Source organism: Fukomys damarensis, unplaced genomic scaffold (assembly GCF_012274545.1).
Source record: "Fukomys damarensis isolate Sample0158 unplaced genomic scaffold, DMR_v1.0_HiC HiC_scaffold_34, whole genome shotgun sequence".
NCBI classification, from domain to species: Eukaryota; Metazoa; Chordata; class Mammalia; order Rodentia; family Bathyergidae; genus Fukomys; species Fukomys damarensis.
This window is the reverse complement of record NW_022900946.1, coordinates 11,818,044-11,845,293: the sequence shown is the minus strand read 5'-3', so window position 1 is coordinate 11,845,293 and position 27,250 is coordinate 11,818,044. Positions and strand designations below refer to the sequence as shown.

At 41.9% G+C, this 27,250-nt stretch overlaps 1 protein-coding gene across 1 annotated transcript in view; it reads left to right on the top strand.

Moving 5' to 3' along the window:
* The window catches only part of Shisa9 (shisa family member 9), a gene marked incomplete at its 5' end in the record, with an annotated part of 279,052 nt that extends 252,727 nt beyond the window's left edge, over window positions 1-26,325 (top strand). The window contains one exon of the mRNA XM_033758741.1: window positions 22,466-26,325. Coding sequence (XP_033614632.1) covers window positions 22,466-22,845 — 380 coding nt within the window. The remainder of the gene's footprint in view (window positions 1-22,465) is intronic.
* Window positions 26,326-27,250: the final 925 nt, after the last annotated feature.

Sequence of the window (27,250 nt, the reverse complement as noted above, 5' to 3'; positions counted from 1 at the left end):
CCTACTAATTTGAGAGGCATAAAAATTTTTTTTCCTCTCCTGTGAAAAACAAAGCCATTAGGATCCTGTGACAGCCTTTGGAGTCAGTCTGCATCTCTGTCCTTAGATTAGCCAGTTGTCTGATACATTTAGAAATATTTCAGGACAGGTCAAAAGCAGAAAGAAAAAAAAAAAGGCTTTGAAAGCTGTTTTCTGTCCACACTAGTCTAGCTTCACATGTCCAGCTAAATGCACCCTTATTTATTTTGCTTTGTCTGCAGAGGGAAAAAAGGGGTCCAGAAAAGGCCAGGACCAATTATCTTTGAGGTCATTGGTTTTTCTGTAGTGCTGACTACTAACCCGCAGGCCCTGAGACCAGGTGAAGCACAGTAACAGAGCTGGAGGGCTTTGCATGGTCCTGCCACTTTCTTTAAATGGAAGAAACAAGTTGGGTCTGGTGGGCCCAGATACAGATTCTTCTGAATTCTGATTCTGGCTCCAGCATTTACTTGACTTGTTCCCTTCCACAACTCATTCAACCTCTCTGAGCCCCTATTTTCTGACTTGAAAAGTGCAGACAGTGATACCACCTGCCTCCTAAATTATTGAGAAGTCGTGATGTTTAGAATATGTGTCCAAGTACATAGCACAAGGAAAGTGCTAAGTGCGTGCCGGTTATTGTATTATTTCGGCATTGCTATCAAGCCAGCAAAATCCTGTGACCTCTCACCCCCCAAATTCTCTAGTAACAAAAACTGGCAAACTCCATTTAACTCAAAATTTTGCAAGTGTTTTTGACATCAGGTCTCTTTTCTCTTAAGGCAAACCAGTGAAGGTCTTCATAGCCACTGGCACAAATGTGCTTGGGGCCCACTTGGAGAGCATCAAACATTAATGAAGAAGTAGATGAGGAGAGGTCATCCTGTGGAGACTGGATGAGGGGGCAGCTGTGAGGACAAAGTCCTGCACATACAAGTTTTTTGATGCTACTTGCATTGACTGATTCACTTTTTTAAATTGAGTTTATTGGTACGTTTTTAGGTATACAGTACGGTTACATTCATTATTGGGATCTTGTAAATTTACATGACAGGTCTTGGTTCTCATTTTTTCCCCTTGTCCCTGCCCTCCCTTCATCCCCTCCTCCTCTCCCCATTTACAAACACTTTATTTCCATTTTTTTCATTTTCTCATGGTTTTTCCCTTATTGCCTTTCCCCTACCCTTCCCACTTTCCCTACACCTTTAGCCCTTTTCTTACTATTTCACATTGTCAGTTATCTCATTAGGATCTTATGTACTATTATAGTTTTTCACACCAGAGAAACTATTCAGTATTTACACGTGTGACTTATTTATTTCACTTAGGCATATATCCTTAGTATGTATCCATTTTCCTATGAATGACTCTAATTTCTCATTCTTTATGGCTGAGTAGTATTCCATTTTATAGAAAAACCACTTCTTCTTTCTCCAGTTTCCAACTGATGGGCAAATGGGCTATTTCCAAGTTTTAACTATTACAAACTGTGCCTCTATAAACATAGGTGTGCATATATCACTGTGATATGATTCTTTTAATTCTTCTGGAAAGATACACAGCAGAGGGATGGCTGGGTCAAATAGAACCTCTAGTCCCAGCCCTTTGAAGTATCTCCATCTTCATTTCCATAGTGGTTCACTGCTGAATTTTATAAGACATTTAGAGAAGAACTACTGCCATTACTCTTCAGACTTTTCAATGAAGTTGAAAGGGAAGCAGTACTTCCAAATTTACTCCTGGAAGTAAGTATCACTTTGATTCCCAAACCAGGGAAAGATGCAACTAAAAAAGAGAACTATAGGCCAATCTCTTTAATGAATATAGGTGCAAAAATACTTAATAAGATACTAGCAAACAGAATACAGAGGATCATCAAGAAGATCATATATCCTGACCAAATCAGATTTATTCCAAGTATGCAAGGATGGTTCAACATATGTAAGTCAATAAATGTAATACACTATATTAACAAAGTCAAGGAGAAAAACCATATGATCCTCTCAGTAGATGCAGAAAAAGCATTTGACAAAATTCACAACACATTCATGATAAAAACCCTGCAAAAAATTGGAATAGATGGTCTATATCTCAACTTAATAAAGGTTATCTATGAAAAACCAACAGCCAACATCATATTAAATGGCCAAAATCTGAAAGCCTTCATGTTAAAATCAGGAACAAGACAAGGATGCCCACTATCACCACTCCTCTTCGATATAGTTCTGGAAACATTAGCCATAGCAATTAGACAAGAGAAAGAAATTAAAGCAATAAAGGCAGGAAAGGAAGAAGTTAAACTGTCATTATTTGCTGATGATTTGATACTCTACACTGAAGACCCCCCAAAAAAACTCTACCAAAAGACTTCTAGACTTAATTGACACTTTTAGCAGAGTAGCTGGATGCAAGGTGAACACCCAAAAATCAATAGCCTTCTTGTACACAAATAACAGACTCACTGAGAGAGAAATTAGGGAAACAATTTCTTTCACAATAGCATCCAAAAAAAAATGAAGTATCTAGGAATCAATCTAACGAAAGAAGCAAAAGACCTCTACACTAAAAACTACAGCACTCTGAAAAAAAGAGATCGAAAAGGATATAAGAAAATGGAAAGATATCCCATGCTTCTGGGTAGGAAGAATCAACACAGTGAAAATGGCCATACTACCAAAACTGCTATACAGATTCAATGCAATGCCAATTGAAATGCCAACACTATATTTCACAGAACTAGAAAAAAGAGTCCAGAAATTTATTTGGAACCATAAGAGACCTAGAATAGCAAAAGCCATCCTAGGCAACAGAGACATGGCAGTGGGAATAACAATTCCCAATTTGAAACTATGCTACAAAGCCACTGTGATAAAAACAGCATGGTACTGGCAAAGAAACAGACCTGAGGATCAGTGGAACAGACTGGAAGACACAAAAACAATTCCAGATGTACTCAGCTATGTCATCTTTGGCAAAGGAGCTGACCATCCCCACTGGAGGAAAGATAGCCTCTTTAATAAATGGTGTTGGAAAAACTGGATCTCAACCTGCCAAAGATAAAAAATAGACCCTTATCTTTCACCATGCACTAAATTAAAATCCAAGTGGATTAAAGATTTAAATATTAAAACAAATAGTAAACTTGCTAGAAGATAAGTTTGGCAGAACTCTTGAAGATATTGGCATAGGAAAAGACTTTATGAACAAATCCTCAGTAGCAGGGGAGCTAGCAGAAAGAATCAACAACTGGGTTCTCATCCTATTAAAAAGTGTCTGCACTGCAAAAGAAACCATCAACAGAACGAAGAGACAACCTGCAATGTGGGAAAAAATTTTCACCAGCTGCTCCTCAGAGAAAGGACTATTATCTAGAAGGTATAAATAACTCAAAACAGTCAGACCCCCCAAACATAAGGACCCGATTAAAAAATGGGCATCTGAAGTGAACAGACATTTCTGAGACAAAGAAGTAAAAGCAGCAAGTAAATATATGAAAAAATGTTCCACATCACTGGTCATTCGAGAGATGCAGATGAAAACAACAGAGATTCCTCCTCACCCCACAAAGAATGGCTGCTATCAAGAAATCAAACAATAACAAATGTTGGGGTTGTGGGGAGAAAGGAACCCTTCCCCATTGTTGGTGGGAGTGCAGACTGGTGATTCACTTTTGAAGAGGCCGTGTCTTCCAGGGTAGGAAATGCTTTTAGGAGTCTTTGCATTGTCTGATAGTCCCATGCAAGTCACCCCCTGGTGGTCACTGCTGTTGATCTAACTGTGCCCAGGGCTGGTATCTTCTGGTGTGTATTTAAAATCTACCTTCAAGCCCAGAAGATAGACTTTTTTTATTGTTGTTGTTTGTTTCCAGACCAGAACCACTACAAACCTTTATTGTAGGGACAATCTGCTGGGCCACCTCTGATCAAAGGAGAGAGCAATATGGCTGAGATAGGGAGAACTTCTTATAGGACTTGGGTGGGGGCTTATAGGAGCTGGGGTTTATCTAGGGATTGGGGGAGCTTGTGCTATCACTAGGAGGGGCATCTCCATTGGTGGGAAAAGAGGTACAATGGGAAGAATAAGGCTGTCCTTTAGTGGGAGAAGCCATATTTTTTAGGTGAGAAGCAGAGCATTATGGGAAAAAAGCTATTTTTATATAGCAGCCATCTTAAGGCGAGGGAAATCTAACATTCCAGACTTTTGTTTCATGGTTATTGGATGAAGATCTCGTCTTCTGGAGCTTCTTCAAGCTGACAAACGTGCAAAAGTTGGGGCTAAATCTGGATCTGGTGGGGGCAGTAGTAGGTGGGGGCTTCTTCCCTCTGCCCCAGTGGCTTATACCCCATCATGACAAGTCCAGTGTCTGTCTGATTGGTATCAGACTGTCTTGCATTCCTGCAAGAAAATTTGAAAACAGCAAAACAGACACAGGCCTGCCATGGCCAGAAGACACACGCAGGTCAGCGGGCCCAATAGGGGAAGTAGCCATGGCATGATCTGTTGGAGCCAGGAGTAGTCTTGGGTCGTTCCTCATGTACCCTATTGTTTCTTAAGGTTTTTGATGAATTGTAACTCTTTAACCTTTGCCTTCACTATGCCTGATTGGTTAACAAAATAGCACTCTTTGCCTAGAGCCTGGCACGTTCCCCCTTGGGCTGCTGTTAGCATGTTGTAGAAACATCTATTTTGGAGGATGACAGCTGCTAGGGAATTAATCTGGTACTGGACTGTGTTTAGGGATTGGCTTATTTTGTCCACGTCTTCTGACATCTCTATTGATAATGCCTGATAGAAATGTGTAGAGGTAGAGATACATGCTATACCCATTGCCATGCCTGCTTCCATCAAGAAGTGGACCAGGATGGGGACCATCCTCTTGTTGACCTTTGACCATGAGAGGATCCTTTCAAACATGTGGGATTCTGTATAGATTGTCAAGGGAGGGCTGAGAAATGCTATGTAACAGAAAATTTCAGATCAGTTGAGGCACCGGAATGCCTCCTGGCTACATATGAAGTTTAGGCCATTGGACAGGCAGACAGGGTGCTCTGCTGAGAGAAAGAGGGAGAAGCAAGGCAAGTGATGTTGTTATTTTGCCCCGTGCATGTCAGGTTAGTGGTTTGTGTAGGGAAGGGGAGACCTGTAGCAAAGGGTCCCAGAACTGTGGATAAATTGCTAGTATTTGAAGCAGACAGGTTAAAATCTAGGGGGGTGGGAATTGGAGTGAATGATTGGAGGTAAATGGATGGACGTAAACATCCAACAGTCTGAGATATTGACAGGGAGATAGTGGAGGGTGGTATGAAATAGGTGTTGTAGCCTTTTTTGAGACTGGGTTATCTGGTTTACCACTTGGAGAACTATCCCTTTAAAGGGAGATATAGTGGTGGGCCTCAAAAGTCTATCACTAGTTTTGGTTATTCTTTTCTGCTAGGTAGACCGAGTTGAAGTGAGAGCTGTATTAATCAGTATGAAGCTCTTGCTATCTGTTAAGGTCAGTTAAGTCTCTTTATGCATTATTTTGGAACCATCATAAAGCCTTTCAGCTCCTCTGTCAGTGTCAGCTGTTAAAGTGGGTCATGACCTTGCTTGACTAAGTTGCTTTCAGTGAAAAAACTTGGGAGATTTTTTCACTTGGTGACCCTCCTTTATCACACGTTACTTTTGTTCTCTGGTGTCCAGAAATCTCACTGCTCAGGAGATTGGGTGACTTACCAAAGATGTAAGGTACTGTAGAAAAGGTTCCTTCATAGCTTGGATCTTTGATGACCTTAGAGGACCAGGCCCAAAATATTGGTAGTCTTCTTAGCCCAGTTACCTTTTGGTGTTGGTCTCTGTGCTTTGTTGGTTGAACATCCAGAGGAGATCAGTGACATCAGTAGTGCAGTAGGAGCTTAACTATCATAACTTTATCTGGATAGCAAGCACCCTGGAATCTAAAATATAGTTAGAGGGATGTTATTTTTATCAATCATGGTTGTTCTAGCAGTTGATTTCCTATAGAATATTAATAGAAAATACTTGGAATCAGCAGCCACACATAATAATAATAATAATAATAATAATAATAATAATAATAATAATAATATTTTAGCCTGACATTATCTTTACAACAAACTTAGATATGTACCTTAATATAAAATAGCCATTGTTAAATGTATTTATTTCCCTCTAAAAACAAAAAAGCCAGGAAACTTACTTAAATTATTACCTTTTGATAGGATGCCATCTAAGGAAATTGTATGGGCCTACAAATGTACCTGTGATCATGAGTAGGTGGAGCAGATGAGAAGGGCAAATACCTGGATCAAAAGGTTATTGCCATAAACAATGTGTTGGAAGACCTGTGTAGTAAAAAAAGCTTGAATACATTTTGTACACAGAAAAGTAGTAATAATGCTTACTACAATTATATGAAACCTTATGTCCTGTAATGTAGCTTAGTACCAAAAGGGTCTTTTTGTTTGTTTGTTTGTTTTCAGCTTTAATTGAGTTTATTGGTACATTTTAGGGATACAGTACAGTTACATTCATTGTTGGGAATTTGTACCTCTACATGACATGTTTTGGTTCTCATTTTTTCCCCTCGTCCCTGCCCTCCCTTCACCCCATCCTCCCCTCCCCATCTAAAAACACTTTATTTCCATCTTTTCATTATCTCACATTTTTTTCTTTTCCCTTATTACCCTTCCCCTACCTATCCCACCTTCCCTACACCTTTAGCTCCTTTTTTCCCATTTCTAAATGTCAGTAATCTTATTAGGATCTTCTGTATTATTGCAGATTATTCACACCAGAGAGACTATTCGGTATTTACACATGTGTGCCTTATTTATTTCACTTAGGAGTACATCTTCACTATGTATCCATTTTCCTATGAATGAATCTATTTTCTCGTTCTTTATGGCTGAGTAATATTCCATTTTATAGAAAAACCACATCTTCTTCATCCAGTTTCCAACTGATGGGCAAATGGGCTGTTTCCAAGTTTTAGCTATAAAAGAATCTTTTTTAATAACACCTTATTTTTCCACAGAAAATATATTTTGAAGATGACTAATACAAACATATCACAATAACATATTTAGAACTCAACCCTTTGATGATAACCAATGTAAATATTTTATCACAATATCTTTAGCAGTGATTATTGGGGGTATATTTTAATTACCTTGACAATTTTTTTATTTAACCTGTAAAACCAGGTTGCAGCAATTAACAATTTATTTGTAACCACCATATATATATACACATATACATACACACACACACACACGTACTCTTTCAGTTATTGAATGTAAACAGCAAAATGCATTCCAATCAAAATTAATCTTTGACATCATTTTGATCAGCCAGCAACCTAGGAGAAAAGGAAGGCATGCCTTTAATAACATTTATCAAAAATGCAATTGGACAAACATAAACATTTGGGCAGACACAGACAAACATATAAGACAATTTATGAAACTAGAGTGCACCCAAATATATTTGGCCAATTGAATTATAACATCTCTTTTAATTAAGACTAGTCAAAACCTTTGCAGATCAGTTAACTGAGATCTCTTGCAATTAGAATCAGAAGGAGTAAAAGCATTTTATAACAGTAGCATGGTCTTGTGTGATACTTATTGTCAGAAATCTGTAAGCAGAAAGTAGAGGGAAGGTCAAATTAATCGTATAACTACAATTTAAGAATTTGCAATGTAAAAGAAATGTTTCAAATACATCATTTAAATATCTGGAAAACATCACCAATCAAACATTATTTTAAGTTGAAGATGAAAGGTTCATTTGTCATTTAGCCAGAATTTATTATTATTTTTTAAAGATTTTCCTGCCTGGCAGGACATTACAGCTGATTTTACTATGGAGCAACCAATCTGTAGTCAGCAATGGGCTGTAACCTACCATTTGGTCTTTGAGCTCTGATCTTAAGCATTACATTTTCTTTGAATTGTTTTAAAACCTTATATTTTATTTTCCAATATTTATGTAGAAAACAATGGGGCCTGTGGAATTTCTTGGTAATGTAGCCTGCCAAACAAGTTGTTGATATGTAAATAGGCAGAGCCAGGAGAGGATTTTACTTTTTTTTGCAGAGTCTTGTTTTCCTTTCTCTTTCGAGGAAGCTGGGGAAGGAAGAGTGAGCAGAGAAGTGGTCGTTACCTCACTCTCCTGTTAGGGAGGGGCTGGAGGAGCAGGGAGAGAGTGCGTGTGTGGTGGAGACACAAGATGGCAGAGAGGAGGAAGGATCACAAGATGGCGGAGGTGAGAAAGGGTCACAAGATGGTGGAAGTAAAGAAACGTGTGAGTCGATGGAAGAGCTGGCCAGGTAGGGTAGGGGAGGTATGAGCAGTGAATGATTGGTTGGATCAAAAGTGAGAGTTGGAAAGGGTAGAGGACAGAGTTTGGGCTAGAAGTACCTGAGTGTCTGAACAAGTTTAACGGGGGAGGGGAGAGAGGGTAGGTAGAAGGCTTGTATACAGGGGCTTTCTGATCATTTGTCATTGCATTGACAAAAGTTGCACAAATCATGCAATATGTTAAAATTGAGAGTGTCATTTTCCAGCCATCGAGATTCATTGTCTAGTTTGTTCTGAGGCCAAACTTGGTTGTAATAAAAAAATGAGTTGTTTTCACTTAAAGTCGGGCCCCAACAATCCAAGGGAACAAAGTTGTGCCAGGAGGCTGCCAAGAAGCATTGAGGGAAGGGGTTTGGATCACTGGGCACCCATGTTAATGTGGGTGAGGAGGAGTTAGCTCCCTAGCAGGAGGGCAAAAGAGAGGAATGTCCTTGTTAAAACCAATGCAAGTTACTGATTGCTATTTTTCCTAGTGTAAGACAAAGCAGTTGTTGTGAGTTGTCTTAGTCTGACTTTCTGGAAGGAGGAGTGGTCATCTCACTAGAAGGGATTCTCAAATGGACTCCCAACAAGTTGGAGAAAAGTTTAAGGAGAGTTTCTAATTCACTAGCAGAGAGAGAGTCTCAATAAAGCTCAAGCTGGTTAAACATCCAAAAATATCACCATATAGCATTTTATAAGTCCACAGTCAACATTCCAAAGTTCATAACCTATTGAAAAAGATATTTTTCTCCCCTGCACACATAAATGATGAAGGCTGTGCCTATGAGGTGGGAGAAGGTTTGGGTAGTTTTTAATCTATGAAAGTTTTTTTTTTATATTTGTCTAGTGGTCTGTCTTACTAGCAATAGAGAGAACAGTCTAACCTGTAGCTCAACTTTTAATGGAGGCTTAAAAGAGGGCTCTGATGGCATCATTTCAGATGGCTCTGAGACAGAGGATACCTGATGACCACTGACAGAGTTCCCCTTTTACCTCATGGAGGAGTCCAGCTAGGACAAGATGTGGAGATATTCCGCTGATTATCTGGATGGGCTGTCAGGAGCTAGTTTCTTCTCAAGGACCTTTGGGTATCTGACAGAGAGTAGCCCTGGCCATGACCCTTTAGTTGCTACCTCAGTTTCCACTAGTTCCATGCAATCAGAGATGTGTCTTGGAAAGGAACCCAATTGCCAATCTGGTCAACATTCCACCCACCATAGGCATCAGTGGGAGTGGGGATTCTCAAAAGGGCAACTGGAGAAACCTGTCCTCTGCTTTGAGTGACAGCTTCCTTAAAGGCAGTTACTAGTTGGCAAAGTAACCACTGTTTGGCATTCTGTAAGGGAAGATAAAAGCCTGAAATGTCTTGGGTTTATAAGAGATTTTGATTTTATAAGAGACCCATTTTATGACATTTTAAAGTAAGTCTATATGCAACATACACAAAACAAGAATAAAAGATAATTTTAATAAAACAATGCATAAGAAAAACAAGAAATTTGCAAACATTTAAAACACACAACTTAAAATTAAGACACTTTTGAAACAAAAAACTGAAACAAAGGCCAGGATTTATGAAACAAAAACCAGAATCTATGAAACAAGTTATAATCTATGAAGCAAAAAGGCCAAACTTAGACCCTATGAAAGAAAGCTCTTACCTCCAACCAGTAATCTTGGTGGGACCTCCAAAATGATATAGGGGGAGAGATGTAACTCCCAAACTTGCTAGATAATCTGAAATGCGAGCTCATGTTCTCTAAAATTGAAGAATGAATTCTAGGAACAGTGGAGGTTAAGAGTAGGAAAAATATACTGGAAGAAAGCTTCTGTGTAAGAGAGACAAAAAGGGGACTAGAAAATGGGTTGCCCCTCAGCAGATAGCCTTAAGCAAGATAAAGCATCTCCTTGGGAATCTCTTTATTTTGCAAAATGAATCTGAACTTTGCAGAGCTATTCTGAAGGACTGAATTTGAGGAATACAGTGATACTCTGATTAAATTGTTCTTAGTCTTCATGGAATCACCTGGGTGCTCTTACCCAAGCCCCTCCCATGTTCTAAACTTCCATTTCTGCAGCAGTTGAAATACTACAAGCAATCAGACTATACACCCTCCACTGGATTTGAGGGAGAAACTGTACAAGACAGTGCGAGTAAACTTCTTAGCCCAGGCTTGATATATACTAGGTGCCAAACATGCATAAAGGAGGCTAGTGTCCACACAGTTTCCACTTATCTCTGCTGCAGAGATTATCCTTAATGTTCTGCTGCTGTAAGGAAATTGGTACCCCCTGAGAGAGTGAGGTTGCCTGAGTCCATGCAAGAAAATTACATCTCAACAGGACCAGAACTCAGCCCTCAAAGAAAGGCTGAAGGGCTTGACTCAGAATCTCTGGAGGTGTAGGTCACAAATGTAAATCCTGAGCCCAACCCACTCCTACGGACTTGGAACCTTTGAATATGGGGCCCAGGATATTTATTTTTAAATGCATCTCCTGCGTTATTCTTCTGTACACTACAGTTTAGATTTAGCTTTTTCTATGACCCCCACCTAAATGCCGACACCATTTGTCCTAGAGCCCCAATTCTGAGAGCATTCTGACCACCAGGAATATTCTTGACGTTTGCTAAAATAAAACAGTTTTCTTAGAGGTCATTTGAACTGGGCAACAGCTGGAAGATAAGACCATCAGAGGTAGACTCTCTTGGATTCGCCTTCTTGCTTTGCCATGTGTTAGCAGTAACAGAATAACTTGACAGCCAAATTATTTAGATCCCTGGGCCTTAGTCCCTTCATGTGTTACATGGAGTCATGTTGCCTTGTCATCTTTCTGGAAGGGAGTTTGCATGTGACCATGTAAGGGAAATAGCTGCAACAGGATCCAGCCCTCATTTGGCTCTCAGCAGATCGTAGCTTTCTTTCTCCTAAGAAAATTAATGGAGCCCAGTGAGAATTGTTCATCCAAGAGACTCTGTGGAAGGCACAAGGCAATAGAAAATGTGTAATTGGGTTACAGTTCCATTGGAGTGCACACGTCCAGCAGACCATCCTGGGGGAACACTCACCTAGAGGCTGCTTCAGAACATTACTTCCTGAAATTCTGGCCTTTGCAATTTCCTGATTTGGGTTATTGGTTTGGTAGAGAGCAGGAGGATACAGAGTAGCGGGGGGATAGGGGGTGATGTGAGGTGATGTTTTTTAATAAAAATCAAATCCCACCTGCTCTTGTGTTCAGCTCCTTTGAAAAGCACATGGCAGGCACTGGAGCTTTGACAGGTGTCCTTGCAAACCCATAGGGCATGAAATGAGCCAGTGGAGGAGGTTCTCTGGTTTTCAGAAAATGCCGGCACCTCAAGATTGCAATAAACGTTTTACTGGTTTGAAAGCATGTCCTTTTGAGCAGAAGCCATCTGGACCCATTTATTCCAAAGCTACCCCTGGCTTTGCCTACAGCACATATTAGGTGCTTAACATTCATTTAGTTAATAAATTATTAAACAGAGCTGGGCATACTGTTTGAAGTACCTCTAGTGTTTTCTAAAGAAGGACTGAAAAATAGGAAATCATCCAGGTGGGAGTCAGGTGACCTTCAGTATAATCTAGACGCAAGGCTACTTCTACACATGTGGGTGTGTATTTGGAGGTCCCGGAACTTGAGCTAATATAGCCTGTCATTTAAAATGGAAAGTTTGGGATAGTTGTCATTTTGGTCCCAGTGTTTCCATAAAGATCCCGGCTTATTCTCTGATTGGCTTGCCCAGTCATGTGCCAACCTCTGAACAAATCATGACAGTGAAAGTGGTGAAACGGGCTGTTTGTAGTCTCTGGGGAGGAGAGAGTATAGTAGGTCATCTGACCCACACGGGTTAAGAAAAGGGGGAAAGTGGATCCCACCTGAACATTGAGTACTCTTCCCACAAGGAAGGCGAATGAATTATTTGTATTTTTTTCAGTTATCCATTGCCACATAGCACACATGGCAAAGGACCTCAAATAGCACGGCTTATGATTTCAGGAGTTCAGCATTTATTCAGTCTACGTGCCAGTGATTTATGCTGCCACGAAATGTTCAAGTCTCAGCTGATTCACTTCTGTGTCAGGGAGATAAAGCTGGATGTTGGCTGATTAGGCTGGATTTAGGCCGGAATGGCTGTGGTGGCTCTGCCTTGCTCTGTGAGTTGCATCCTCAGAGAAGGGAACCAGTCACTTTCTCACGATGGCCAACCTGCAAGAGCACAATCTAAACCCAGAAAACTTGTGTTTACATCTTGTCTGCTGGCATCCTCAGTCATGTGGATGAACTTAGAATCCAGTGTTGGGGAAACGATAGCCTCTTTTGCTTTTTCCCAAGGAGGATTTTCAGAGTCATGTGAAAATGAGTACGAATACTGGGAAGGGCGAAGAGTTGATTCATGTAGTAATCTCACATAGGGTCCCCAATCTTACAGCAATCTACTTTGAGATGATGCACAGAGAGATACAGCAAAGTGGAAAATGACAAGCAGGACTAAGGATTCTTATCCTTAATTTGCTTCATTTGAAGCCACGAGTTATATAAAATTTCAGCAGCACTGAGGTTGATGAGAAGACAAACCACGCAATGAATTTCTGAAAAGAAGTATCCCCATGTATGGAGCAGCAACACAGGATGTGCGGAAAGGCTCTGGGAGATCTGCAGTTTCTAATGGGACCTCATTGTGTTGGGCTCTGTGGTCAGCTGTGTCTGAAGCATGAGCCTCTGTACCTTTGTTCAACGGCCTTTCCGAACATGGGGACAGCACGGTCTAACTGCCTACAGGAAGAGACAAAGGGCCTGAGGGTTCAGAGGACTTTTGGCAGCTAGAGACGCACAGTGAGTGGGCTCCTGGCAGCTGCCACAAAGGCTGCTCATGGAAATACCTGGACAGCATAGTGCAAAGCCCAGCCCAGGCAGTTTCAGAATCCTCCCCAGCAAAGGCAGCAAGACCTCCTGGCAGGAGCCTTTGGGGTTTAGACTGAAAAGGGGCCAATCAAATCTCTTAGATGTGCTTCAAGGAAGCTATAGTGTCTCATGGGGAGTCCTCAGTACCTTGAGCTTCTTTAGGACCTGGTTCAAATGCACTTTTCTCTATTTAGGTCTCTTCAGCAAAGACCCAAACCAGGGGAAACTGGGCTAATTCACCATAAAAACAACTCCCACTCCCACCTGGGAAGCTCAGCTTTTTTCCAGCTTTCCTTGTTTCTCCCTGCTGAGATAGCCTCAGGAACCTGTCCAGCTTGGATTTCAAAATAAGACAGAATGTCTGGGTATTTTATTAACAACATGAACTGTCCCCCTTTTACTTTTTAATTTTTCTCGTGAAGGAAGAAAACAAGGCAGAGACCCAGAAATAACTTCTCAATAAATTAGAGTAAATATTATCTGAGATTACTAAAAGTCAACATAAGTACAGTGGAATAAGAGAAAGACATGTTTCTCACTCATGTAATAGCTCCAAAGAGAGTGGTCCAGGTGGGGCAGCTCCACTACAAGTGGTCACCCAGTGACCCCCAGGGCCTCCATTCTCATTGCCCTACCATCTGCTACGGTGTTGTTCTCCTCCACACTGGTACAGTTGGTTACTCTCATAGCAGCACTTTGGGAAGGAGAAAGAGAGGACACCAACCCAGGACAGAGATTTTTCTTTTAAGCAAGTAAGGCAAGGTGGAAATTGGAGGCATTCGTTTTGCCAGCATTCCATTTAGAAAAGATCAGTCACTGATGAGAGATCAGCCACATGGCGACATCTGGTTTCCAAGAAGGCTGAGAAGTCTCATTTGGAACTGGATGAACTTGTACCCAAGAGAAAGGGCAGAACAGACGTGACGCCGTAGACAAGTCTAGCAGATGTAACCATCTACACTGTCTCCCAGATGAGGTTGTACATTTAAAGAGTCCTACTTTTTGCCATGAACAATATTGTGAGATTTTACCTAGTCTCATGTACTCCTTCACTGTGCTTTGCCGAGTAGATTTTATTATCTTCATTTTATATCCATTTTATTTTCTAACAAAGACAGTGATAGCAGCTGCAATCTATTGAATGCCTACTGTGAGGCAAGGCCTTTGGCACAAATTACTCTATGTGGTTCTCTTCAGTACTCCCCACCACCCTCCTACATAGGCCATGTTATTCTGTTTTGAATTTTATCAGTAAAACTTTGCTTCAGGTCTCAAGGCTGTGAGGGGAAAGAGTTGGGATTCAAGCCCATTTCCAGCTGCTGTTAAAGTTCACATTATTCCCTCTGTGTTATAAAGAAGAATTCACGGTACCTATAATCAGAAGAGTGTCCTTCCAAATTCTGTTATATGCACTGGTGAACTGCGCCTTTCACATTCTCAGCCATTACCTCCTCTTTCCGTCTCAACATTTTCCTGCTTTCACTGCTGATGTCTTGCCTTTAAGGCCAGGGGCTCCACTATAGCTCTCCAGGGCCTACTGAGAGATTCACAATGCTTTGGCTCTCATCATCATCAAAAAGGCAGATCTCTGAGGAGAAGGGTGGGGACAGTGGAAGCCCAAGGAAAAGATATTGATGAATATCTCGAAGTATGATCTCACTGTATTTCCATGGCAACTGTATCTACCCCACTGACTCAGAAGGCCAACTAAGTGAGAAAATTTGCGAAAAGTTCTCAGACAGTGCCCAGCCTGGGGTGAAGGTGAAGAAGCCTCAGTCTCCTCCATGTATGAGCAGCACCTGATTCCTTATGTAACACAGCTCTAAGCAGGAGGCCACATTCCCATTCGTGTCCAGCCAATGCCAGCACACCTCAGAAGATTCTGGGACCCATACCTCTCTTAAGGAAGTAGACAGTGGGAGGCTAGAAAAACCAGGGCCTGGCAGGCAGAGTCTCATGTCACCTCCAGCACTTTCCTCCTATCTCAACTGAAAGGAGAAAAAGACAAATTTATTTGGCCTTGTTGCGGGGGCTAAGCATTGGCGTCTCATTTAACTTCTGGTCATGACATGCTGATATTTGCTTTTGAGAATACATGTACAGGTGTCCCTCAGTCTCTGATGTTTTGAAACAAAGAATCAAGAAGCATATTTTTCTGCATTATTTTCACCCCTGTAGTTTTGAGGGCATTTTACCCTACACACAGGCTCTCGTCAGCCATCTTCTACAGTGCAGACAAGTGGTTGAATACCTGCTGAATGTTGTGGCTGTAAAGTCAAGGAGTGGAGCCAAGTACATTGGTTTCGAATTCCAGATCCATCTCTTGGACAAGTTGCCAAACCTCTCTGAGACTCAGATTCCCTATTTATAAAATCAGATCAATAATAGCATCCACCTCATTAGCATGCTGAGAGTATTAAAAGTGGTAACAAACGTAAACCCTCCACCAAAGCCCCTGAAATATAGCACACACTTAATAAAAGTGAGCTATTACTTAGTTTTTCAATGATTGGGGGAATAGGGAAGGAGACCATGTAAACGCCTAGCTTTCCACCATATCTAGTCTCTTTAGCCACTCCTGCCTCCACCACCTGATCTCATTCTGCTCTCCCCCAAACTGACTATCCTAAAGATTATCCAGGCCTCTGCAAACTTCTAGGCAGATATATAAGGTATAACGCACCTTCCTAAGAAATAAGTCTTTAAAGCTCTAGCCTTTCAATCCCAAGAGAAAACAGATCCCCCAGGCTCTTGTGATACAGACTAGATGACTAGATAATAAAACCTCCTGCCCATTGCTAATATGTTAAAGAATATCATAGGAACTGAAAATATCTTCAGTGCTTTCCTTCATCACATGTATGTTATTGCACCCCAGCTATGTACTGGGCACAGGCTAGATGTCAGGGAAGCAGTAGTGAGTAGAACAGGTACAACCTCTGGCCTAGGTGGGGCTTATGTTCTAGTCAAGTGAGATAGATAATGCACAAGTAACTAAGAAATATAATTTAGTAGGCTTTAGACATATTAAATAGAGGGATGTCATAAATGCAACTGGTGGGGTGTCTCCTTTGGGTCTTCAGGAGAGGTTATCCAAGGAGGTAGCCTTTGGCCAGAGAACCAGATGACAAGGAGAATTTTGACCTTCAGGAAAAGCAGGAATGAAGCCTGAAGGTCCTGAGATAGTGACAAGCTTGTGGAACAGAAAGGAATCCAATAGACTGGCTTGGATATGTCTCCCCAGATCCATGTTCACTTATAACCTCAGGTTGTGAATGAATGTGGAAATAAGGTCTTTGTGAGTATAATCAAGTAAAAATAAGATCATACTGGATTAATGTGGGTCCTTCTCCAATAGTTGGCGTCTTTATGAAAGAGAAAATTTGGCATGCACACACACGGGAGATGACCTTTTGAAGCCTGAGTCACAGACTGGAGCCATGGAGCTGCCAGATCCTGGACACCCAAGATCGCTGGTAACAAACAGAAACCAGAAGAGGTGAAGGTGGATTCTCCTTAAAGCCTTCCAAGGAACTGTAGCTCTGCTAACACCTTCCTTGATTGAAACCTCTGACCTCTAGAACTGTAAGAGAATAAATTTCTGTTGTTACAGCAGTGGCACATTGGTGCAGTTGTGATGAGTCCCTTATGAATACAGAAGAAAGGAGAGTGGAAACGTAGCCAGACTCTTGGGTTATGTAGACTTGAGACCATTGCGGAGAATTTGATTTTGTGCTTAAATATGACGAGAAGCTTAATTGCTGTAGTCTATTATATTTTTCAGCCAAAGACTGACAGATGAGGAATAGCAAAAGCTTAGTTGAGGTATTGCATACTAGGGGAAATCTATCACCCAAGATTCAAGAGTATCACCAGGTGGGAATGAGATTTAGGAAGCCCTCCTGGAGATATTTTTGGCCTAAGGAATGAAGGTAGGTGGAAGACCACCTGCTGAACCCCTCAGATGTGCAGCTTGTCTTGGAAACTGGTTATTACCTTGATGTTCTTATTTCCACGGAAGTAAGGCTCCATCCTGCCCTGCACCTGTACAAGTGTCTGCTGCTAATTAGGAGAGAGACAGATGGAGGAAAGGTACAGTTTAATTTTACAGCCCCAGTTCCTTCAAGGCAATTAGGCTCTTTGGAAGAAAAGTACCTTTTTTCTTTCTTTCTCCCTCTTTTCTAAAATGAAAAATAAAAAAAAGAAATTGGAAAGGGCCAGTGTTGTTGAAAGGCTCACACATCTGTTTTGTGGTCAACTTGTCAGCCATCTGCCCACAAGGTACTCAGGGCTGATTAGGTTAATGCATTTATTAATGGGGCTTAAAAGACTGTTCAATGAATCTGTTATTTCTTTTTGCAAAGAGCTTTTTAATATACCAAGACAAGGACCACAGTGAACAAGGCAGAGTTGTCAGATAAACAGTTCTTTACCTTCATCTGGCTCCAAATCAGAGGGGAACAGAAAATACTGTGGGAGAAGCTTTCATGAAAACTGAATTTCCAGGTGGTACAAATGGTTCATCCACCCAACCTCCTACCACCTTCTGGTTGTTGAAATAATCTTGAAAATATCTCTTTGGAGAGTAATTTCCTGCCCGAGGCACCCAAATCTGTGCTCCACTTCTCTAAAAAAACACCTGATAGTCCCATGAGTAGAGATGTTAAATAAATATGAATGATACAATCTTGCCTACAGGACATTTGATGATTGAAGGATAACTTTACTCTCCCACACAGAAATATTTTCAAAGCTACCATGCTTCTCATTACCTCAGGGATTACTGGCACGTATCAGTTATCTGCTGCTGCATTAACACGCGACCACAAAGCTTAACCTAGTAAGCGATTACTGGAATCCTGATTCTAATTCAGCTGGGCAATTTTTGTTTGGACTGGATTTGCACTGGCTGCTTTGTGCAGAGTTTGTTTCATATGTGAGATCCAAAGGCAGGTGGGCTGATGGCTTCATTGTCCAGGATGACCTCCCTGCATATGTGGCAGTTTCAAGGCTGTTGGCTGTGGGCAAGTGTTAGCCTAGCACCTGGAAATAGGAACATGGGAAAGAATGATTTCGGAACTGTGACTGGGCACAGAACAAAGGTGAATGAGATTCTCAGTAAGAGATGACTGGGAAGTAAGTAGGAAAGTATATTCCTCCTCAACTCTTGCCCTGATATTGTTCTTTATTCCCTCACAGTATTTTGCTCATAAATGCATTCAGTGAATATTTGCGTACCTCCTACTTATTAGGAACTAGGCTGGATACTGCTTATACCATAGTGGGTGCAAATCAGATCTGGACTTGCCATAGTGAGATAAACAATAGGAAATGTGCTGCCTTAGCCACATTGAAATGGCAGCCATGATAAGTGAGAAGAGTGGATCACAGAGGGAGCTGATTGCTTCAGACTTCTTAGTGCCTGAGGGGCAGGCAGTTGAGGATGATGGGAGCGGTTTAGGAAGCCATTTCTCTTTAGTTCTCTATAAAATTTTGTGCTGGCACTGGGATAGCTGCTGGGGCCATTCCTGTGGTTCTCACTCCTGGCTTTGTATTAGAATCACCTGAACTTTGTAAAGTTCTTTGTTGGGGCCACACCCTGAGTAAATAGATTTGGAGAGGGGTCTAAGAATCTGAATACTTGAAGAATGACCCCATGCGATTCCCTATCATATACTTGCAGGATTGAAACCACTGAACCCCACAGATGGAAAGAAGGTTCTTGCTCTCAAAGAACTCATACTCTAGTGGAGACACATATGTGACTGTGGAGACAAAGAATAACACAGTCAGTGTTGTGATGGAGATAACAGAGTTGGTTGAGGGAGCTTGGGGGAATTGGGGATCTGCTAAATCCTAAAGATGAACAGCAGTGAGCTTGGTATAAGTGAACAGGTCTGATACCCCAGCTTTTAGACCAGATCAGGAACCCCATGACACTTAGAGGACTGGTTAGTTGTACATAGCACTTGCCATATATAAAACTGAAGGTAATGTGTATGGTTATTTGGTTACCGTCTTTGCCTCCCTAGTAGAATGTCCACTCTATAAGGATTGGGACCGTGTCTACTTCCGACTCTCCCTTGTGTTCCCAGTGCCTAGCACAAGGCAGATGCCTATCTGATGAATAGTTAAATGACCGATCAAGTGGCTTGAGGGAGTTTTGGTAAGTGGTGGCATTATTTCTTCATCTTAGAACTATGCCTTTGACTGCAGTGGGGAAAGTGAGTTATGGGAGATGAAATGTAACAGCCAGGCGAGGTCGGGAGCTCAGGGCACTAACTGAGGAGAAGCTGTACAGAGCCTGCTTGTGGCACTCAAGGAGGCTGAGGCAGAAGGTTCAAAGTTTGAGTCCTGGGCAACTTAGTGAGACCCTGCTTCAAAATTTTAAAAAATATTTTTGTAAAAAGGACTGGAGATGTAGGTTAGTATTAACTCCCTAGGCTCAATCTCTACTACCAGGAAAAGGGCTTGGGAAGCAAAGAAGGGATCAGTTAGAGAAGCATTTATTAGACATGCAGGAACTGGAAGCACCTGGTGCTTCAGTTGTGATGGGAGACAACAGGGTGATGAAGTCAGCAACAGCTCCTGAGTTTGTGGATGAGCAGCTGGATAGTGGGTGGCCCCTTGTAAGAGATAAGGAGAAACTTGAAGAAGAAATCTGAGCAGTGATGTATTTGTCTCTTTGAGAGAAAGAGATGCTAGGGAATACTCTGAAGAGGTAAATGGATGAATTTGAAAACACTGTATAAGCAGGAATCTTAGATTATTCTTTTGTTGAAGTCTCATGGTGCTGGCATCCTCGAATTTTCTTCTGGGAGACAAGATGATGGTGTTCTACCCCAGCTCTTAAATGACTGGTGCTATCTTAAGTAAATCATGATGCTTCTCTCATTTTTGGTAGCAAACTCTGATTCCTTTGACTTTGACATAGGTACCTTCTTCAGTTAGTTGTAAAATTTAGGGAAAGGGGAACTTTCTCTTGAAAGGCTTGGTCACAGCTAATTGGATATATATATATAAGGAAAGCCATCTGATGTTGTGGTAAGCTTAGAAAGTTAATGCATGGTTTCTTGCAGTGTTGTGCTTAAGAGTGGAAGTAGAGGCCAACCTTACCAGAAATAGCTCTGTGGTCAATGAATGGTGTCTGCCACAAACAGAGGGAACAAGCGGAACAAGCTTTCCCTCTGTCACCTTCAGATGCTTCAACAAATGTTTATTGGGCTGTTTCACCTTGGTTCAGCCATTAGCCTTGGCTAATCTGTCCCACGATTGCAGCTTGACAGGTCAATGATGACTTCTACTCCAAGCGACAGCATCATTTCACATGTCTGAGCGTGACAGTTTTTTTAGTTTGTCAAGCAGGACTAATAATCCTCTTATTTCATACCTTTCTTATTGGAAGGATCAAATGAGGAAGAAAAAAAACATGGAGCCATGATGGTTTCTGTGAATTTATATAAATTCATACCGGTAACACTTGGGGATGTAAGAAATGGGGATGAGGGAACAACAGATAATCCTGTTTCCTAGAAGATGTAATCTCAAAAGTTTATCATTGGCTTTAAAACTGTATAACATCTTATAATTTAAAATTTCAAGACAGAATAACAGAAAATAAAGAGTCAAAATCATCAAAAAAGCAAATAAAAAGTAAAGGAAGGGAGGGGATAAGGGAGAAATCATTCATTGAAGAAGAGTATGGTGAAATAGAGTGCGAATTGGTAGAGCTCTTTTGAAGAGAAGCTGGAAATATGTATCATGATCCTTAATATTTACAATGTTGGGCCATGTAAATCCACTTTGGAAAATCCAGACCAGGTGTCAAGCAACTTTTTCTCCAAGCATTGGATAGTACGTATTTCAGGGTCTTCAGGCCATTCGCTGTCTGTCACCCAGTATTCAACTGTACCACAGCTGTAGCAGAGCAAAAGCAGTCACAAATAGTATATATGTGAATGGGTGTGGCTTTGCTTCTAATAAAACTTTATTTACAAATACCGATAGTAGGTAGTTTTGATGGTACTCAGTGGACCACAATTTGCCAATCCATGATATAAATTGAAAAAAATACAAGAAAATGAAAAAATGGAAATAAAGGTTTTGTAAATAGGGAAGGGAGGAGGGGGTGTAGGGAGGGCAGGGACAAGAGGAAAAATGAGAACCAAGACCTGTCATGTAAAGGTACAAGATCCCAATGATGAATGTAACTGTACTGTATACCTAACATGTATCAATAAACTCAATGAGAAAAAAAAAAAAAGATTTTTAGGATGACCCTAAGTTTAAAATTCTAAATAGAGAATACAGTCCAAAAGTTTCCCATCCCAGCCTTATTTATAACAGCAAAACATAAATGCAACTCACACATTCATCAGTAAGGGGATCGATTAATTTTGATCACTCTGCTCAGTGAAATATCACGTAGATATTAAAGTGCTGCTTTTTAGGATAGCGTGATGGCGAGATGCTTGGTAGAATGTTACAGGAGGAAATGAAATAGTTTTTTATAATGATACAGAGGATAATGACAGTAGCTAACATCTAAGAACTTCACACACATCGAATCCATGTGAAATAGACTTTTTTTAAGTCCTTTATGCAAGAAGCTGGTGGTAGTGGAAGTTGACTTAGCCAGTGTAACACTGCTGGACGGAGGCAGAGTTGGGATTTAAACACAGCTCTACTTAATGCTAAAAGCGAAAATAAAAGCAACCACATAAGGTCCCAAGTTAAACTCCGTGTACTAAAAAGACCAGAAGAAAGTATGCTCGACAGTCGATGTCATCTGTCTTGAGTGGTAGTTGCTAGATATTAATTTTTCTCAACAGGTTCCACAATTGCTCCATTGAGAGTATACTGCTTAGTAACGAAGAAACAATGCTTGTATTTTTGTAGGGAAGCTAAGGGTGGAAGAAGCCAAGGTGTGAGTGTGGTGGGCGCCATTTTTATTTAGAAGGATCAGCGATCCCTTCTGCCATGCCCTTTAACCTGCTTGGTCTTGCTTTTGTTTGTGGAAAGGACACGGTGGTCCCCTTTCTGTCTTGCTCCAGGTGGCGTTGCATGGTGTTCTGTTTGCACTGTTGGCCCATTTTTCTGCTCTTGGGTTGACCTTCCAGTCCTAACTCTCTTTCTCCTCTCTCTCCTCCCCTTGTCCATCCATCTGTCCCATTATGCAGCTGACAAGGTCAATGACGACTTCTACTCCAAGCGACGGCATCTGGCTGAACTGGCCGCCAAGGGCAACCTACCTCTTCACCCGGTAAGAGTAGAGGACGAGCCCCGGGCCTTCAGCCCCGAGCATGGGCCTGCCAAGCAGAACGGACAAAAGTCCCGCACCAACAAGATGCCCCAGCATCCCTTGGCCTACAACTCCACCACCAACTTTAAAGGCTGGGACCCCAATGAGCAGTCTCTCCGGCGGCAGGCGTATGGCAACAAGGGAAAGCTGGGCACAGCCGAGTCCGGCTCCAGCGACCCCTTGGGAACTCGCTCCCAGCATTACCCACCCACACAGCCATACTTCATCACCAACAGCAAAACGGAAGTGACTGTCTGAGCTGGCACTGCAGGGAGCACCCTGGAGACCACACTCAACTGAGAGAGGCAAAAAACACCCCGCCCACACTGTCCCTGCCCCGCCCCCCCACATTGCACCCACACTCACTCTCGACGGGAACCGACTAGGGACCTACTGGTGATGCAAATCACGCTTTTCCTGGGTCATGCATAAACGCGTCAGGTGGGGGAAGAACTGAAGCATGGACATTCAGCAATACTGCAAAGGGGAAACTGAGGCACAATCTTTTAGCTCCAGGCCCAAGGTGGCCAACTCACATGCCCAAACTGTGGGGCTAAGTTTTGTTTTCCTCCTAACTTGAAACTGAAATCCATGATGATAAAAAGAAATATATAAGTAGCACAATTTAGAGAAATTGTCCATTGGAGCACATATTACATTTGCTACGTGCTGTCTGTTTCTGGGTGAGAGGGAAGTAGAGAAAGAACGAGGGTGGACACAGAAGCCAAGAGTGCGCTTTAGAGGAGTTGCCTTGGGAGGAATATGCCCATATTATATGCATTTTCTAATCCCAAGAAGTGATATGGACACAAAACGATGACAATTGTGGGACAGTAACTGGACCCCAACCATTGTATCAATAGTATTTTTCATATCATCACTGTTGAAAGCAAAAAAAAAAACCAAACAAACAAACAAAAAAAACAAAAACCCAACAACATACACTTGAAATCACAAAAAATAAATGGACCCTGAACCCACTGACAGTGATCGGAAAGAAAGAGCTTTTTAGAGGACTCGCCTAGAGACCATGACCATGGGGATGGGGGAGAGGCGGGGAGAGGATCCAGAGAGAATACAAAATGACTTTTAAAAAGGACACATATAAGCCTGCTACAAAACAGAGAAGAACAGCAAATGAACTTTTGTCCAAAATGTTCAAGACTTGGGAGATCAGATTGATGCCACCACCATCACCACAACAAAATCTACATCTGGAAAAGTCAACAGAGATGGGATGAGGACCCAGAAGCCTCTGATTTCTGGTGGTTCTCCTTCCCCTCCCAGACCTGAAACAACCACAGAAACAAAGTCCTCTATGAACTGTCTATCTCTGATTTCCCGTCCCCTTTAGCGCGTTCCTGCCGCCGCTGCCAAACGTCAACTGCTTTGGACTGAAAATGTTATAAGCGTGGGTGGTGCCTTCAATGTGTTGCCGTTGTTTCATGACAGTCTTGTTTCTCAAGTGCGACCTGTGTTCTTTTAGCCTTCCTCCTTCCTGTTTTTCTGCAGTGGTAGACATTGTTTCTCTTCTTCCTGTGTAGGTGAGCCCAGCCCGTAACACCTCTGAGGGGCTGCTGCGGTGTCAGCAGTACCTAAGGACACTCCTGCTGTCCCCACAGTTCCTCCCAGTCACCTCCCCGCATATCCCACGCCTTCATCACTCGCCTGGAATTTCCTGAGGTTATCTTTGAGATTGGTTCTTATAACCAAGAGCCCTGGGATATCCCAACAAAAAAGCAATTTTCTTAAAAGTCCCGTTTGTCTAATGACAGCCCTGAGAGATACAAGGAGGGAGAAGAGAATATTATATAAAGTGAGAAGTTTCCAACTAGCCCCCGAACAGCTTAGCTAATTGATAGGAACTCCAGAACACCCACAGACCCTTTGTTGTCAGAAACTGCCAACGAACGGAGTGTTTCTTGCAACATTCTGCCTGCCATCTCTCCACTCTAGCGTCATAGAATCAGCACAACCAGGTATTTATTCTCCCCCTCACTCCCTGCAGATATGGAGACACTGACATTACCTTTGATCTCTCTGGGCCTTAGTTTCCTGTCTGAGGAATTGGGGCTAGGTCAAGCTTTTTGAAGTATCAAAACCTCTGCCTAGTTTTAAGTTGACATCTTGCAAAGAACCTGCTATATAAGGTTTCCACGAATAGAGAGACATGGTGTGAGATGTAGCAGGGGTCAGAGACCCTTTCATGCTGAGGCCCTAGCACTCCCCAAAGTCAGCAGCGGAGTCACAGTGCCGGGCATGGTCAATACCCCTTTGATGTTAGTTAGCTATAGACCTGCAACATGTAGGTATCTCTCTGTATCATCATTACACAATATTTGTATCTAAATTGCTTCATTTTTAATATACATTATTTTTAAAAGGACAACTTCCTTCCTCCATTGTAAACAGAAGATCAGTATCATTTGTCATAAATAGGAATAAGAATTAAAAGAAGTGCAAAGACAACAAGGCAGCAGTGATTAAATTCTAGCTAAGTACTGGTACCTGTGGGAACTTCACACCCTCAAGTCTGGCACAAGCTTGCTCTATTAAAAAGAAATTAGGAAATGTGATAGTTGTTCAAGATACCAGTACCCGATGGAGACTTTCCTTGGATTAATCAGATGAACCAAAGGGTAAATTAAAAAGGAATCCTCTCTTCGGGTGAGTCTGTGTTGAATAGTACTATATCCACTGTACTCTACCTACAGTCATTTTGCATAAACTAGAGGTAAACAGCCCACACTTCAGGAAATTCTGAGTTTATCTGCAAGTCTCCCTCCAGCTCAAAGGTTCAATGATTCCTGCCTCCCTCCTCGCTTATCCTTGGTCTTGGGCCTCAACCCACTTTATCTCGCCCTTATCTTAACTCTAAGGGTTTTTCTTGGTCTCTGAGTCTGTTGTGTTTTACCTTTTCCTCATGCTGCTCCTTTTTGAAGCAAACTTCATCCCGTGAACTTGGATCCTTGGAATCTGCAGATCTAATTTTGTCAGCCCTGATGTAGCCTGTTCTGTAAGATGAGGAAGCCCATGGCGAAGCCCAGGAGGAGTAGGTTACTGTCCAAGGAGGACATCCCCAGAAGTACTCCCATCTCAACACCTTCTACCGAGGGGGACAGTGTAGAGAGAGGACTGGAGGAGGAAGTTTGGGCCGGAAAGGCCTGTTTCTCCTTTGACTTCCTCTGGGAAGTGTAGACGGACCTCATAATACTGCCGGTGAGGTGATCTGCGGAACTGTATGACTGCCAATTCCAAGGCAAGGGTCCTACAGCCAAGGTGAAGAGACCTAGCAAAGAAAAACCTGATGAAAACAGACTGTCCTCTGCTCATTTTATGCCCTGGCACTAGCCTCTTCCTCCCTCTGGCTGTGCCCTGATTTCCAACCCAGGGGGGCCAGTCTGGCCTCCATTTGCCTTGGGCTCTGCCTGGCATCCCCATCGAATTCCTCCAGTCTCTTTGTGTAAATGGAGCATATTTTATGTGCAAATATTTTAGTAACCGTATGTTCTGCAAGTAAACCTGTGTTAATACTTGTCACAACTGCAGAGTTTATGATACCAATAATACTTCCTACAATGAAGAAAAAAAAACATTTGTTTGTTTTCTAAGAATGTTTATTTGTAAACATATGTATTCACTATATTAATATGAATTTCTTACCTGGCAATAAAACTGATTATATGTGATCCTGTTGAGGTTGCTGTGCATTTTTCTAGGGCTCTACATCCTAATCTGAGTTTATCCCGGGAAACAACAATGTTAGCATGCAGACCAAGTCTTTAGTTCACTAAATATGAGTTCTCTTTATAACTAACTTGATCTCAATGGCCAAGAATCTTGCTGAGTTTTTAAATCAGTGACTTGAGTTGCAGAATAGAATATTGAAAACAAGGATAGGACATTGTATTCCTCCTCTATTTTAAAGTTTTATTCTCTTCTTGGCCGTTGTTAGCATTGAGCTTGAAGTTTTTAAGTAAAATCCTATCAGAATATGGCTCTCCCAGACAGAAGCTCTGAGACAAGAATTTGAGTGTAAGCAGTTTATTTAAGAAATGAAGTTACAGCAGGAAAAGAAAAGAAGCTAAGCAGCCTGCTTTATCATGCCAGCTATGACTAAAGGTGACTGAGGTTTAATGCTGTAAGGAAACTTTCTAAGTTAAACACAAACACTTGAAATTATCCTGGCCAACCAGACATTGTTGATGAATAGCTTTCAGAGACCGTTACTGTTCAGACAATCCTAAGCTGCCACATGCAGAGAGATTCCCATGGCACACCAGCACACCTACTGGTTACTTAGAAGTTACACATCATGCACTGGATTCCAACTGTGCCAAGGCGCAAGGGGTTGGGGCAGGAATTCACAGTGGCTGCTCATATTCAGAGATTTAGGATCCTCTTGGGAATGAAGCCTCTACTGTCTGGATGCTTAGAGATTCTGTCAGTGTCAACAAACAGAGAGCCACAGTCAACAGCCAGGATTGGAGACCTCGGATTTGGAGTCCCCTCATTGGCCACAGGGTCAAGTGGCATCACCCAAGCAGATCCCATGGACTCTGTCTTTGGGGCATAGTGTTGATTGCCAGAGGAGCCTGGAGCTCTTTCAGCATGCAGGAGGTGATCAAGGGTGGAATTCCTGATGAGAGCACATCGTAGTCCA